Raw genomic sequence first — 18,032 nt, forward strand, 5'->3', positions numbered from 1 at the left:
TCTCCACCCAGCCCCTCCCCACCCAGCCCCTCCCTCCCCACCCAGCCCCCTCCCCACCCAGCCCCTCCCTCCCCACCCTCCCCTCCCCACCCAGCCCCTCCCCACCCAGCCCCTCCCTCCCCACCCAGCCCCTCCCTCTCCACCCAGCCCCTCCCTCCCCACCCAGCCCCTCCCTCTCCACCCAGCCCCTCCCTCTCTACCCAGCCCCTCCCTCTCCACCCAGCCCCTCCCTACACGACGGACACAATAATCCCCTGTGGGCTGGTGTAACCAGGAGGTTCCTACCATTTTTATACATATACGGCACGGCGATGCAACGGCATATCGCGCCAACATCGTGGATCTTGTACCGCACGATACACACACACATATCGTGGTATCGCCATATCGCGATATATCGGCGATGTGGAGGTAAATCCTCTGGGCCTGACACCGCGTGGGTGCTGGGTGGGCAGTGGCAGCCTCGGATCCCCGAGCGATCGCTTTGCCGCTTGCGACGCCCTTCCGCTGCGGGCTCCAAGCCACCAACACCGCTCGCTCGCTCGCACCGACCGCGCCATCCATCAACAGCAGCAGCAGCAGACGACGGCGAGCAGCAGCATCAGCAGCAGCATCATCAGCAGCAGCAGCAGCATCTCAGCCATGGTGGTGAAGGTTTACTACACCAGCGTGGCGGCTTCGCGCGAGGTGAGAGGCTCCGCCGTGGAATTGGCGCTGCGCGCACTGCGGGTCGTGCAGCTGGGAGACCCCCACACATCACCACCATCATCACACATCAACACCATCACCACCATCACCACACATCAACACCATCACCACCATCACCACACATCACCACCATCACCACACATCACCCCCACACATCACCACCACCACCCCCACACATCAACACCACCACCATCACCACCATCACCCCCACACATCAGCACCATCACCACCATCACCCCCACACATCAGCACCATCACCACCATCACCCCCACACATCAACACCACCACCATCACCCCCACACATCACCACCATCACCACCATCACCCCCACACATCACCACCATCACCACCATCACCCCCACACATCACCACCATCACCACCATCACCCCCACCATCACCACCATCACCCCCACACATCACCATCACCACCATCACCCCCACACATCAACACCACCACCATCACCACCATCATCACACATCACCCCCACACATCAACACCATCACCACCATCATCACACATCACCCCCACACATCAACACCATCACCACCATCATCACACATCACCCCCACACATCAACACCATCACCACCATCATCACACATCACCCCCACACATCAACACCACCACCACACATCAACACCATCACCATCAACACCATCACCACACATCACCCGCACACATCACCCCCACACATCAACACCACCACCATCACCACACATCACCACCATCGCCGCCGGGTTAGAGGGGACCCCTAGGGTGGTGAGCTGCTACCCCAGCCGCCCCGACAGGAGGTGCATGCCGAGACAGGAGGTCTGCACAGAGGCGGCGGGGGTTTGCTTTGAGAGCGGGTTCTCTTGGATTGGGGTGGGAGTCTCTTCCCTGAGACTAAAAACTATGACAACTATTTGTTATTTTATCAGCCAACAGCCCACTGAGCTATGTAGCTCTCTTTCATGCCTTAGGAGGCGACCTGGCCACCACAAATGACAGCGCGACGAGTTTTGGTGGTTACCGCGTGGACATTTCTAGCAGCCAAATGCTCTAAACGACGCGAGGTGGTGATGTTGATCCTAAATGTGGAGGGGAAAACCGGAGGAGCCGCATAAAAATCCACGCAAACTCCAAATATACAGCAACAACAGGCGTCGTGATCGAACCCACGGCCTCCTGTATACCAGGCGAGGTAGTTAACATCTCCGTGGTTTCACTCCCTAAGGCGAGGGGGGCCCCCTTCCCTGAGACGGGGGTCTTTGAGACAAGGGGGGCTCTGGGCTCCTTCCCCGAGACGGGGGTCACCTTCCGTCGGGAGGTTTCTCGTGTCCTCAGGGATCACTGCGATGGGGGGCAGCTCCCTGAGGGGGTCTCCTCCCTTCTTCAAGACAAGGGGCTTGCTCAGTCAGAACCAACCCATGGCCACGATTTGAATGACTTTCATTGTATGCAGCTATACAATGCAAAGGGGTGGTCCAGATGTATTGTGACCCCTAATTAATTGACCCCCCCCCCCCCAACATTTTTTTCCCGTTGCATGTTAATTTCTGTTTTTATAAACCTTCCTTAACTTTTTTGAAAGTTTTAGATAATTCAATGGGGGTCACAAGACGATCTGGACCACCCTGTACTGTACATGCACGGCCCTTCTGTCAGTCTACTGCTAAATGAGGGCCTCCCTGACGCCGTACGGGGTTGTTATTTGACCATACTTCACCACGCTGGTCATTGCGGGTCGGTAAAGGCTGAGAGCATAGACGTACAGTATAACATCGCCCTTTTCTGCCCACAACGTAGCAAACCGCAGCCAATGATACCTGTTGTGCATGGGGGTCACCCATCCATACACGTGCGCCGTGGTGGCTAGGAGATGTTGACTACCTCGCCTGGTATACAGGAGGTCGTGGGTTCAATCCCGACCCTGACGCCTGCTGCTGCTGCTGCTGTATATTTGGAGTTTTCCTGTCTCTCTGCCCGTGGACTCGTGGATTTTTCTCCAGGTCCTCCGGTCTTTCCACATTTAGAAACACGCGTTTAGAGGATGTGGCTGCTGTACATTTCTGCACGGTAAGCCACTTCGTTGGCTATTATTTGTGGCCAGGTCGCTTCTGAAAGAGAGCTGTAAAGCTCAGTGGGCTTTACCTGGTTAAACAATAACAGTTAAGTATTGCTATCCAGGCTCAAATCCGCTCAGCTCCAGGAGAAAGCGCACACATTCCGGGTGATTTGAACATTGGCTAATTGTATACAGTACCGTGCACTCTGCACAATACTGGCTTTATGTGCACAATGCAATGTACACACGCACAGTATGCATCAAGCATAAAGCTGTTGCAGTACTGCACAGTGCAATCACGTGTACAGGCTTCGGCGTGCTTAAGACTGGGCCGGTTATCTGAATGTGATGGAATGCAAACTCTGAAAGTTATTAATATACACGTATTCAAAATACGGATCTGGCAAAATTAGGTTGTTTGACATTGATACGGTAAATTTCGCACTTTAATGAGTTTTAAAGCCATGTTTTAAAAATAATATGCCCCAATGTGTGCCCAAGATCCTCGGCAGACTCTCAGCTCAGTTGTGGTCTACTCAAGCCAGGGCATTAAAGTGATATAAATATTTTCCCATTATTTATATTTTCTATGGTTTAATTTGAAAGCAACATCAAAACGTTGTGACTTCATGATAGGCGATCACAAAAAGTGACCTGATAAATTGCAAATCATTTTTTATCCGCAATATACAAGCAAAATTAATCTTCATCATTGTTGCAGTCCATGTCAAACTGACCCACATTACTGTAGCACATGTAAATAGTATTACTATTTTACTAAAAGTGCACACACTGCACTGCCATATCATGTTGCATATACCGTACGTGTATAAACTGCGAGGGAAGGTGCATTTTAATGCACGGTGTTATATAACTGTCCTATGACCAAAAGCACCCAGAGGCTCCGCAACAGGGTCGAGCCTGATTCGTGCTTGGATGGGTGACCAACCGTGTCATGATAGGGTTGTGGAGCTACGAGGTGGGTAGCAGAGGGAAGTGGAGCAAAATCAATTCTTGTAATGTGACCCTTCACATCCAAATCTGTGCCCCCCACGTTAAAAAAATCCTGCACTGCCACTGGCCGGCATCTTGAAGTATGGTCATATATAAGCCCCCGCGATACGCACGGTGTGGGGAGGCCGTCATCCAGCAGTGGATTGACAAAAAGGGCTGTGCGTGTACAAATGGGCCCAAAGTGGAACAGTGCCTCCTTTGTTTGCCTGACATTTCGGTTAAACATTACATGAAAAACGGTTATAGGGCTCTTGGTTGCTACTGGAGTGGTTACGATTGCTTCACTTTTTTTATTCTGCAACCATTAAAGAAGATGTATTCTTCACTACATGAAATGGTCATGCGTATATGTTTGCATGCATTGTATTTAAATAGATATGCAAGAAAAATGTATTTAAGATCCATAATAGAGATTTTTTTGGTTTAGATCGCATAAATATAAATGTATCGTTAAACCCACAACATTAACAATTCGAGTACGAATTGTAAATGTTGTGGGTTTACTCTCCAACACACCGGTGTGCTGAACTAGTAACGAATCGGCATGTTTTGTTTACATTACAAACCTTACTTATTGGCTGTGTCGGGTGGTGGCGGGTTTAATGACACTCATATTTACGCGAAAGCCTACGTGTTAAACATTTATTTAGGAACTGTGGCGTTTCCTTAAATCTTCATCTTCCCTCTTTGCGCGAGGTACCCACTTGGTTGGAGGCAGTGGGGCCCTATTTCTCTTCTTTCCCTTTCGTGTGGTTCCGTCGCACCCGAATGGATGATAACCACCTGTTTTTGTTCTACCCCTGTTACCAGAACTAAGAACTGTGGGATCCCAAGTCATGTTCAAATTCCAACAAGTCCCCCCAATTAGATTATCACATGAGGAAAGCCAACAGGATTTGTTTGAGGAGCATCACCTTACTGTGAGGACTTTAGAGGCCAGATATTGTCTCATTTGCAAGAGTAACATGGGGCATTAGTCTACCAGTAGGGGGCGATGATTGCTATGTATATAAACTCTATTGAGTAACTTGTGGGTGATTTACTAATTTGGAAAATTTGGGCCCTGATGCCCACAGACAATGGCCCAATCTTACATATTATATCAGAGGATATTTAAAGTCTGCTGTGAAGCAGGCAGCACATTACTGTCACAGTTAATGCACCCCCACTAAAAATCATGGCAGCTGCTGACTTGGAACTGTGAACCTCTGCAGCAGGCTGCGACCGCCACCGCCCTGTGACTTCACATCTTCAAATCATTGTCTCCTCAAAGGCATGTGTTTTCTGTGGTTGCTCTGGTTTCCTCTCACACGTATAAATACTTATTATTTGGCTGAAAACATCTTAATATTTAGAGGCCAACAGAACTTGGGTAATTGTTGGCACCGGCTCAAAGTTTGGCTGCCTTTCAGCTTTGTGGTTCCTCAGCGATTGTTGTTCAATGTGCAATTTCCTTCCCAAATTTTACTTCCTCACTGTTGCAGTTCATGTAAAAATTACCAATACACATTACTGTACCACATATATGGTACATGGTACAATATGTGACCAACATACATGAGGGTTTGCTTTGCTTGATGACGTGGTGTATATAAATATTGGTTCAGAACGCTCATGGTCTGAATATTCTTTTGTTTCAGGAATTGAATAGGTACTGCCCCTGTTTTAAATTATATTATACTCATGTGCGCTGCCTTAACAACGACACCACCCTGCTTTGTTTGAAACGGCAAACAATCGGTGGCTTTGTGACCACCCTTGCCTTCATGCACTTGTGTGTCTCTGTCCCTCTAGCCCCATGTTTCACAGTAGAGTATCCCTGCACATCTCTCCATGTCTCCACGCATGCCCCTGTACCTCTCCGCCTCGTTGTGTCCCTGAATATCTCTGTATGTCTTCACATCTCTCTCTGTCCTGCCTTATCTTACTATGTCCACCATGTCTCTCCATGTCTCCTCATGCACCTGTTTGTCTAAACATATTTCCCTTCCTATCTTCCTGTGTTCTTGAGTGTCCTTCCTCATCGCCCAGTATTTCCCGCACAATCCCATATGTTCCAAAAATATTGGATTTGCTGCACATGTTTAAATATCTAGGAGCAGTTTCCTCAAGGATGAAAATGTCTCGAGAGGCTTGAATAACAAATGTAGCCTGTTTTACTTGAGCTATACGGTGCAGCTTTTCTCCAGTATTGTTGCTTATGGCACTGCTTATTCATTTATTTCTCAGTTTAATGATGATTGGAATACTAGGGAAATCAAATACATTTGGATCTAAAGTGAATATGCAACTTTATGAAAATATATATTGTCATTATCAAATGCATGATGCAAGAGTGGCGCAATTGGCTGGATGAGGTCACATGGAGATCACTAGGGCTGTCATCATGACACACCAGACATTAAAATGCAGCAAATGCATAAATGCAAAAAGATTAACGTAAAACTTAATTTTTTACACTTTTCTAAATGGGTTGATTGGAAAGCATTGCATAATCCGCGCGTATGCAGGATTTTTCTTCCTTGTTCTTATCAAACTCCTTATTTACTGTAAACATCTTATTTACGTAAACAAACAATTGCAGATTTTTAAGCATAAAAATTTTAATAGTGTTTTACCGTATCATACAGATTATAAAGCCCCCTTCGTTATTCTAAAGATTTAAAATTAACTTTTTTTACTGCAAACTTTAGATTTTTTTCAATACCAGTAGCATCCCATCTTTCATTTCATGGGCCGCGCTGCCTATTTCTTGAGAGCTCTTTGGGCTGGACTATCCAGACATGTGGCAAGAGTGAGTCGCAGACTATCTTCGCTTGTGCCTTGTTATAACAATGAAAGCTTTATGCCATGGCATTAGTGGCTCAATAAACTGAAGAAAACAGAAGCAACGGAACGGATGTGTCATTCGTGAAGCTTAAGTTAAAGAGGTGCTCTTTTTCCTTGTACGCAACGCTTTATTTTTAATAGTCAAGACTTTATTTTTAATGTTGCACAACATCCCCATGTTAAACCAAACGGTACTGTTGCCTCACCACTGTACACTTTTTACTGAGCCAGTGAAGGCTAACGAGGCTAAATGTGAGTGTGCAAAAGTTGAGGTAGGCCCAAACCACACCCTCCCTGCTCTCACCTGGGAGCATGTCACCTCAGCCCATCACGATGCGTGTTGGTTGTGCAACAATTTGCAAACCGGGTTTGAATAAGACTTCTGTGTTGTAATGGTTAGCGCGCTTGACATGCAATCGAGAGGTCACCGGTTCGATTCCACCTCCCAGCACGGCAGTTGAAACGATGGAAAAAAATCAACATAAAAATCTTCCTGCCTCTATCCACCACAGTCGATCGGCAGGTCGTGTGTGGTGGGGTAAAGTGTGGGTACACAAACCTATTTATTTCAAGGCGTCTGGTCAGCGTAGAAGAGTAGACCAAATACCCTCTAAAGCTCCCTGTAGTGGAGGCTCTTCCGCCAGCAGTGGCGTGAGCCAGCAATATCAGGGCTGCACCTTTAATTAAGAAACGAGGGCACAGATGCTAAGGTTTGTCCATGCACGCAAGCCAATCGGTGCATTCATTCATTACTAAAATTCCACTGGAAACGATGAGCGATTCCTAACTTTTAGCACCGTTAATAAATTCTGAAAATGATTACTGGTTCTCGTTTAACAGCTCTAATAGCAATGCACCTATATATATAAGTTGTCTGTGAACAGATCTTCTTCTTTCGTATGGCTGATGTAGATGCAGAGCAACAACTACAATTTCACATGCAGGTGGTCAAGCCAGATAACTGCGTCAGGAGCAGTTGAGTGTATCGCTGTAATATCTTTTTATTTGTGGATCGGCCATTGCGTCGTTATGTTGTACGGTCTGTTCTGGAGGATCACAATCGCACACGAGAGTTTTTAAATTTCCATTTGTGCATCCGGTATCCGCATCTTCCATGGTTTGTGCAGATGTGGTTTAGGGTGGACCATGAGCTTCGTGGAAGATCAAACCCAGGGATCTTCTGCGTTGGGTCTTTATGAACAGATAACAATCACCTAAAGCTTTTAAACTGCAGTCCACTCAAGATTTGCTGGCCATAAATATTTTAATCATTGCCACTTTACAACCTACACCACTTGTAATGCACAAGCTGTTGATTACACGGTGCCTTAGTGGCCGAGGTGTTTTCTCCACTGCTTGGTATGCAGGAGGTCGTGGGTTCGATTATAACCCCGACGCCTGCTGTATATTTGGAGTTTGCACGTTCGCCCCGTGGTCGTGTGGATTTTTTTCTGTGTCCGCCGAGTTGTCCCGTCCACATTTAAAAACATGCCTTGAGATTATTTTTCTGCTTTAAATTTTCACGTAATAAGCCACTTCGTTGAGCTATCATTTGTGACCAGATCGCTTCTGAAAAGAGCTAATAGCCCATTGGGCTTTCCCTGGTAAATGAAATATTTAAAAATAGTTTGGTCGTTAAATACTCTGGAAATTATGATGCCATACAACTCGTGCGCTTGTCAATTACTCCAGAAAACCATATATCAAAATACTAATGGGGAATAGCTATTTATTTATGGGTTTAATTATTATGTCTAAGTAAGTGTAAACATTTGTTATTGCGCATTCTTATGCGTCCAGTCCGTCATGAATACGTGCAAATTATTTAAAAAATATTCTGTCAGGATATAAAATATATATTAACAAAAAATTATATGACCCATGATAATCAGAGTACAATGATATTTGACAACGGATGACGCGATTATCGCGGTTTTTTAAAGAGTGCATTATATATCATCATTGAGGCAGTGACATTGCCCAGCAGAATCACATTCACTGCATGTTGCAGATTGATGGTACCAATCCAGCAGCTCCCCTGGTTATTAAGCAGGGGTATTCACCTCGCTGACCAGGGGACGTAAACAATCCCATGGCAGTATTAGCAAGAGTAGACTCTTGCATGATGGCGTAATGGCCCCAATTTGTAAAATTATTAGAATTACCTACAAATTACTCAATTGGAAAATATCCATCTTAAAGGTTTTTTGAGTTAGATCACGTAAATATAAATGTGTCGCTAGACACGCCACCACCAGTTAGTTTGCCACGTAAAGAAAAAGTGCCAATAAATTAGTTAATACTTCACACAGTAAACCCACAACAATTACAATTCGAGTATGACGTTTTACTGATCATTACAACCACCTAATAAAGCTGGTGTGCTGAAGTAGTAACTAATTGGCACATTTTGTTAACGTGATAAACCTTACTAATTGGCTGTGTCGTGTGGTGGCGGGTTCAACGACGCATTTATATTTACACTATCTAATCTAAAAAACAGCTTTATTATGGGTAATATTGGTCGCGAAAGCCTACGTGTTAATCTGAATTGGAAAATAACATAGCATTTATCGCCCCCTTTTGCGAAAACTTGGCAGAACCCTCCTGAAAAATTATGGTGGAGCTTTCCTGGGTAAATTAGCATTATAGTAATAATATCGCCATACCACGGAAACCCTAATACACTGTGTGTGCAGCACCTCCGATATTTTCGTAAAAATATTACACTCAGGGTTTTGCAGGGTCACATGAATTGACTCGTATGCCTGTACCAGGCACGAGACCTTCCAGAAAGTTCTACCTGGGTTCTCATCCCCACTTCCCGTTTTATGGTGACAATATTTAACGTGTTGCCGTAAACATCCTAACCAGAGCATTTGTGCCGGCCGTGTCTTTGCGCAGGTCAAGTCCAATCAGAGCGAGGTACAAAGAGTGCTGGAGGCTAAGGGGTTGAAGTTCGAGATGGTGGACATTGCCGCAAATGATGAGCATCGGCAGAATATGAGGAAGCTAAGTGGGAACCCCACCGCCATGCCACCACAACTCTTCAATGAAAACGCCTACTGTGGAGTAAGTGGCTTTGATTTTTCACTTAATCCACAGTCTGACCAATACTGTTCAACATCGTCATTACCCATTGTCAATCCACTGGAGGATGAGAGCCTTCCCGTGATGTTAATAACCCTCACAGTCCTGCAATGTCACAGTCTGTCTCATTTGTGCACATGAACTGCGTTCATCGTTCAGTCACCACAGTGTCTCGTCCTGAACGGTGTCTGGTCCATTGCCTTGTCTCGGTCTTGTCTATCAACCATTAACCCTTTGAGCGATGAGTTCTGCCAATGTCCACCTACTTTACTTGACAGTCATTACCACGTCTTTCCATAATAGAGTTTTTTTAGGTGAGATCGCATTAATATAAATGTGTCGTTAAACCCGCCACCACCCGACACAGCCAAATAGTAAGGTTTGTCACGTCAACAGAAAATGTCAATTCGTGAGTAGTACAGCACATCGGTGTGTTGGAGAGTAACCCAAAAAACCTCGTATGGATAATATTGGTCGCGAAAGCCTGCATGTTATCACGTCTTTCCATTTGTGTTTTGTTTCTTGACTCATTTCCTTATTTTTCTGTCTCTTTGTAAGTCCCAGCATGCATCTGACCAAGCTTCCTTTGCACACTTTTCACCTTTGGTTTTATTGTATTTGTCATTGTCTGTGTTTGTAATTATTGTCGTAGAGGGCAATATGCACCGATTGAAAAAGATTCTCTTCAGCCACATTGGTAGACCGATGTTCATTTTCAAATTAAGTTTTCCAGAAACACACCATCCTGTCCTTGTTCGCATCTTTATTTCCTAAATTTCGACTCCAATCCACGTTTGTTCATTGTGATAGGTTTAAATATTCACTCAAATAAAATGTTGTTTCACTAAAAACTCAACACACTCAAGAACACTGACTTAAAATACAACTTTATCAGGGTGATTGCCATTCTTCAGAGCACATGAAGAATGGCCATTGCTTGAAACGCCATTGATTATATATTTTTTCTTTTATGGCAGCTATTCACAAGTGTAAGTGTTTTGTTTACAGTGTCTGCATCACTGGCAAGGAAGCATCACCAAATAATGTGTTTATTTTGTACAGCACATTTGTTTCCATGATCTTTAGTTTGCTTATATTAAACTCGAGTCCAGCTTTTCAGCCTCCCCTTTGAAGTTATACAATAATTTCCTGACATTCAACTTCATTGACTATTATCATGATCATGTCAGCAAAAATAAGATGGTAATGTTTCTCAATGTATGTGTATGTCCTTATTTCTCCAAATACATTTCTCACAAAATATTTTCTCGTTGCTGATATTCGGAATACAATATATATTTACTATAAGTGGATTTCGGTCTTGCGGTTCTTTAGCCCCATTATGAAGGCCGCTGGGTCCACATTATTCGGCAGCAGTCCATTTTTGGCGATTATCATGTCCCATCTCTTACTGACGTTTCCACATCATTCCTCTACATTTGTGTGTCTTTTATACTGCATCAATCCATATTTTTCTGGCGTCTTACTTTGCCTTTGTGTCCTGTGAGCATTGCCTTTTTGCTTCTGGATTCATATTTGGTGATGGCATTCTTCTGACATGACCACACCATAGCAGTCTGCCTTGCTCAATTTCTTTTCATATTATTATGAGTAATACAGCATTACAATTAACTACATCAGGTTCTTCACACCTCTGTAAATATTGAGTTGTTGTTTAAGTGTAAAGCAGAAATTATGGGCTTCACCCAACAGGTTTGAGAGGCACAGCAAATTTGAAGTAGATTTGTTAATTGTGTAACCCAGTGGGTGGCTCTGTCGAGGTTCAAATTCCCATCAGATAACATTCCAAAATTCACTGGACCTGCCAACCACAATCGATTGCCATTTCGAGGTGTGATACAAGGTGCGTTTTAGATGTATTTACTTTTTAGTTTGATTATTCAGAATTGTGCCGGGATGACAGTTTAAATTTAATTATTATTATTAAAATGATTCTTTCCTGTCAAGCAACTATTGTCTTCTTTTTCGCGATTGTATAGGACTATGAGAAGTTTGCTGAAGCAGTCGAGCTGGACAGCATTGACACCTTCCTGAAGCTCAAGTGAAGACATCCTCTTCACAGGCCTCGACCTGCATCTGTTAACCCTTTTGCTGTGCTTAACTCTCTTCACATTATACTCTACGGCACTGGTCATTCTTTTTGTTTTATACTAAACCTTGATGACTTGGTCTGCTCGGGGTGAACCACCATGATTTTTTGATTATGCAACATTAATTGCTATCTCTACACTCAATGCCATTCCTCAAACATCTCTTGAAACATCTTGTTACAGTATTTATCGCTTATTGTTTGATCGTTTGCATATTAAAATCACTTGCGTCATTCCTCTTGCGCACATTAAAATCACTTGCGTCATTCCTCTGCTGGTCGCACAGCCATGCATTCCACAATACATGGGGTACTGAATGCACAGCAACATTCCTAATTTAAAGCGTGTTCTTTTTCACAATAAGTTAAGCATGAATGCAAGTATTTGCCACGCGTATCACCGATGCCATTTCTTAACCTTTTGTTCGAGGTGCTTATATTGCAAAATCACCACGTTCTGCAATCGCCATGACTTGTATGCAAATGTAATGCATTATAAAGGTGTAAACATTTTTCTCTCGTTTTCTTGCCAGTCTGAGTGCAAAGCAAAAAAAAATTTGAATTCTTTCCTCCGCCATCACTATCTAGGGAAATATGGGTGGGTGTAAACGTGCGTCTTTGTGCCACAGCCCGCTTAGCTGGAAAATAAATGCACGTTCTCTAGTTCTGTGGCAAGAAGTGGTCTTTGTGGAGGCTTTATGAAGTTTTACGTTAGTGTTAAATTCAATGTGGTTGTAATCATTTAATAATTACTGTTTTTATAATTAGACATTAACAATTTTCCCTTTCCCCTTGATTTTTGGAATTTATACTATATTGAATTGGCTGTTGGTTGCCCTCAAAGGGGGAGGCACTTTGGTGTTGGTCCAGAGTTTGGTGCCACAAACAAAATTCTGGTTGATTACAAAGGAGGTGGTTCACTGGAACATAACTTACGTTCACACAAGTAACACTTTGATGGATTAAAATGAAGGGCACATTTATTTTGTAGTCGGCAGAATGTCATTTCATGAAACACTGCATGTTTTCTTCCTCGACTACAATTTTGTTTTGAAAATATCGATTTGGTTGGACAATCGTGAAAAGACAACGTGCAAATACATAACGCATGCTAAGATGCAAAATCATAATCATTCAATAGGCTACACCTACATCGTATTCGAGGTGAACTGCGTATTTTTCACTGTGGCATATGTTAATCATAATAGTACTTGTTTTGTCGTGGCCACAAAGCATCACTTGCAGTTGAAAGGGATTCCGTCGACTGGAAATAACGGTCTCATGACAAAGCTTGCATGAAATACGTAATTATAATTCCCATTTTTTGCTTAGACCTAATTACATAATGAAATTCCATGGATGTGTCCGGACACTGGAAAAAAAAATTAAGCATGATATGCTTTGTATCGCTGCATTAAAATAACACTCAGTGCTTAAAAGCTTGGCCTTTATGCCAACAATATTTATCACATGTACGCAGTCCTCGTGTTGAGTCTTGTTTACTGGAATTTAATGTTGCAGTTGCATTGATCTGCATCCACTGCTTGTCAAATAGGTACTGTGAATAATAGACCCACGGAGGTGATTTGATTGCATTTCTCTGCTTGTCCACTGCATCCTTCCAGCAGCAATAAATTTTATTTTTTGAATCTAAATCGCTTTTTGAGTGTTTTGGTACTTGACTCGTCAACATTTGCTGTCATGAATGCGAATTTTTCCTCATTTCTTTTTTTACCGAAAATGATGTTCCACTCGCAATGTGATTCTTCACGTGCCGACTCCACAGGGGAATATTGACACCGCTGAGACTGATGAAAAGATAATACCTCTCGTTTGATTTGGAGAGTGCTCCACTGTCAAACTGGAGCTGGTCATGAGCATACTGCCCCCATCTACGACTGTCCCCATTGGAAAGTTGAAGAGGCAGAGTGATGACAATACCCAGTGTTTTGTTTTAGCTGATGGTGAAGCCCCACCTCTGCATGGCACACTCCAGGGTTTGCAGCAATTTCCAACTCTTGAGTGAGGAAGTGGGTAACAGATCGGCATACATCGTAGCATGGTTGACCTGGAGGGAGCAATCTCTTGACTGCACCCAGGAAATTGATAAACCTATTGTATCTACCAGATATGAATGGAAAATGTCAGTCACACTCGTACGCATATCACGCACATACAAAACTGTTATCCGTGGTGACATGAAGCATCATTGGGGAATATCCACAATTTTACTTATCCACTGGGTACATTTTTTCTCAGATAACCCCGCTTGTAATGAATTTGCTGTGCGATCCCGCATTCAAAATTGCGGATCTACGAACGGCCGATGTTGATGGAGAGCAACAACGAAAAGTAATACGTTGCGAATAGTAACGGCGTAGCGGGTTTTATTCATGGATATATCGCGGGTAAAAGGACGCCGATTTGCTATGGGGTAAAATCACGAAAAACACCATGGATAATAGGAAGAAATAGGGTCGCAGCTGTTAGGAGTTTTCGCGGACTACAGCGAATAGGGGTCGTGGGTAACAATCGGGCCACAGATAATCGGAATTCTCTACTCGAACAGTGGCGGCTCCTGCAAAATCTCTCAGGGGGGGCAAATGTCTGGATGATTGATAAGGATAAGGTCCACCCATGCAATGGATAAATTAACAGCTTAAGCATGTAAAGGCAACTTCACTTCTTTAATAGTAATGAAAAATAAAGTGACTCTTACAATACATCTTGTTTGTTTCTATACTCACTATTAAAACAAACCACTCAAGTTTATTTTATTAAAGATTCCACTAGGTGGCCACACATTATATTGTTGGATGAAACGTGCTTACGTATGATGACGTAAGCACGTATGATGACGTAAGCACGTTAGGGCGAGCCCTCCCGGAAGCCATAGAGAATGCATTGGAGCGCCCCCCGGTCGAAAAAAAACATCTTTCCATGTAAGTCTATGGGGCCACTCGGGGCGATTCTCAGCCGGAGTGAAATCGCCCAAAAAGAGGCGGTACTCCACAGAACGTGACATGACGCTGATTGGACTATATCCAGAGGCTGCAGTGACGGCTAGCGTGACTCTGTGGTTCAATGACATTGGTGGTGCGTCGCCCAATCGCCCTAATGAAGAAACCGCCCCTGTTTAACTCGAACACACGTCAGACATCATGTCAAACAGCATCACCTGAAAACAGAGCTGCTGTAGAGAACAATCCTGAAAAGCTTCGCAAGTTCGAGTGGTTTACGTGCTCAGAACCACTCTCAAAACACGTCGTTGTCGTTGTTGAGCTTCCATCTCTCCAGGGTCCAAGCTCCCAGCTTCGAGTGCGGGCCACCAATTGGAGCCGCTCCATCGGTCGCCGGACGAGCGGTGGAGCCCTACCAGGGGGGGCCAAGGCACCGGTTGCCTTGGCTCCCCCTGGTAGCCAAAGCTACGAGTTGGGGGGGGGCCTTGACAGCCACCACGAGGTTCAACAACAGTGTTAAAGAACAACAAGACTTATTTGAAATGCGGTTTAAATGTATTTTCATGGAAATGTTTTATTTTACGTCCCACGTTTTATGTTAATTTAACGAGAGCCGTGACGTGATATTGCAAAGAGGTCGTGGCTGCATTGTGCGAAGACGGAGTGCCCCCTACAGCGTTCAATGTTCGAGACCATGAGCGGAACGACGATGTGATGAGGCAAGAGGAGCCGCGATAAATGATCGCCTCCAGGTGCGACCGTGCGAGACAAATCAAACATTGGGGCCCCACCTGACCAATTGCCGTGAGCTGATCGTGTCGTTACCACGCCACTGGCTCCACCAGGTGATTTGCTGACAGCGTTGCTGTGTTCCCCTCAACCCAGGAGGCATGGGATGACCCCGAGCCTGCTTCTTGCTGGAGCTCGCTTCTGAGGTCACATGGCCAGTTCATAATTGCATCGTTGTGCGTATAAAACACCTACCAAATGATTGTACGAGCTGCACTGTGAACATCGGGGATGTTTAAATAAAAAGTCAGCTCTTATTTGCCGACACGTTGTGCGCTCACACGCAAAAACGTGACAGCAATGCGACACATCCTAGACAGCGAAATATATTTTCATTCATGTAGATATTCCTTGGTTCTTTCGGTATAGTCACGTAGTTAGAAAATAAAATAAAAACTTTTTTTGTCAAATATTTTTTGAACCAGAAAATAAATAAATGTTTAATTTTTTATAAAAAGTTTTTATTTAATTTTATACCTACGTGACTTTACCGAAAGTACCAAAGAATATGTAACATTGCAGTCACGAAAACTTAAGATCCATTCATGTAGATATTATATACCTTCAAGCAGCACGCAAACACTACAGCGCAGCTACACACGGATATAATTATTGCTTTAAATACATTGATTTGCATTAAACCTGAAACACTAAACACACGTCTTTTTTGTTTACGGTGAGTGACATGGCAGCTCCTGTAGCCCAACATCTGTGACCACCCCTTTCCAACAAACGGAAAGACACTCAGTGTCCATTAACGCACGGCATGCAGGGTAATGTGAGGACAACAACAACAACAAAACCTGTTTCGGACTATTCTCTTTTGTCTGGAAAGTGCACAAACACGGCGTTTTAAAATCGGTTACCAGGTGTGCAAAGTGTCATCAATGCTCGCCAAATGTGACCTTTGAACATTCCCATTTAGACCACAGCCGCTTGTGCTGCAGTCAGCCCTGTTTATGTTTTATGTGTTTGACACACGGTTAAAACAAGCACATGCAGAACAAACGACGGCACCACCCATTGGTAATTATTGCAAACTCATGCTCACACAGAGGTGGGCAGCCACACTTGGGACACTGCGGGTGGTGACCTCATAGCGAACGGTTCCTGCTGGTTATTGGTGACATCGCAGGCACCGTTTCAGTTTCATTTATTAGGATTTACCCTGTGAGCCATTCAGCTCTTGATTTGGGTTCAACCGCACGCGACACGTTATTTGCCAATTATATCAATCATGACTGCTGCCACGCTACATGAAGAACCGACAAACCCCGTTTAACATACGAGTAACTTAAATGCTGTGAAACTACTTGCTCAAGATTATCCAATTACAAAATCCCAACCTTTTTCATGTCCACTCATGACAGACATGTCTTGGAAAGTCTGATAGAAGATGTTATCACAAACTTACAACCCCATACCGTATAAAAGCAGCATACCAAAGAACAAATCACGTATACAAGCAGCATGCCATAGAAGCAGAGGCGCGCAACTATGGGGTATATGTGGCAGCGTTATGCGACGCATAGGGGCCCAGTCGGCCACAAGGGGGCCCCGAGTGAACAGGTAAACAAGCGAAACATGTGAAGAAAAAATATCCTTTTTTGTAATTTATCAAAAATTACCTGCGGTCTACCATTGACCGGGCCCGATTAACGCGTCTGGCTATCATCGCAGCATGAAGATGCGCGATCCACCCCCTTCGAGAACATTCTCAGTGGTTCTTCACCTGAAATAGCACGCACCACCTGGGGGTGTGCGAGACATGGGCACATTTTTTTTTAAGGAAAATCACAAATTAAGCACGGGCATGTAACTACAACGACTTTGTTTAATTAAACCTGTCTATTTATGAACATTATACATTCTTTCATGATTGAGGACCAAAGGGGCGCAAGGCTGCAGTACAGGTTAAGAACCACTGATCTGAGATTAGGTTTTCCCATGTTTTCTGGCAACAAAACAGTTGTGTTAAGATGTTAAAACACCAAACTGAAACCTTTTACAAGGAATCATTTCTGCATTAACCACAATAATTGTGGTCAGAATGCGAACAAAAAACATACTCTGATAATATATGCATTATTTTTTAAACTGATTGGTCCACACCAGAGACAGCTTTCTTTTGAGCCTCGTCTCAAACGGTGTTAGACCAGAGGACGCCATGAAAGCAAGACGCACGATAACTTAATTGTGAGTCTCGTACCTTTAAATATTTGCATTAATACTGTCACTGCTAGACTGTCTTCCTCTAAACCCAATACAGAGTGCAACTAAATAATATATATAGCATAGTTATAACCTACATGTTATTGTATACGGGTTCAAAACATTCGTAATTATTTCATACCTGTCAACCCATACGGTTTACCCGTGTTCTTGTACAGGGGAATTGAGTTTCCAGGTCCATACGGCGTACATCAGTTTCAATACGTTTGTGTTTCTGCCTTGTGATGGGACTTTGTAGGATGCAAGTTGAC

General features: G+C 44.0%; 1 protein-coding gene across 1 annotated transcript; it reads left to right on the forward strand.

Moving 5' to 3' along the window:
- The first annotated feature begins 435 nt into the window (after positions 1-435).
- Positions 436-13,455, forward strand: LOC133351380 (SH3 domain-binding glutamic acid-rich-like protein 3). The gene is made up of 3 exons (XM_061566531.1): positions 436-687; positions 9,505-9,672; positions 11,691-13,455. Exons 1-3 carry the CDS (start codon positions 643-645, stop codon positions 11,754-11,756), a joined length of 279 nt encoding a protein of 92 aa, XP_061422515.1. The 5' UTR covers positions 436-642; the 3' UTR covers positions 11,757-13,455.
- Positions 13,456-18,032: the final 4,577 nt, after the last annotated feature.

This window comes from Lethenteron reissneri, chromosome 37, assembly GCF_015708825.2.
Source record: "Lethenteron reissneri isolate LAM-NWPU_2019-01 chromosome 37, ASM1570882v1, whole genome shotgun sequence".
Lineage (NCBI taxonomy): Eukaryota > Metazoa > Chordata > Hyperoartia > Petromyzontiformes > Petromyzontidae > Lethenteron > Lethenteron reissneri.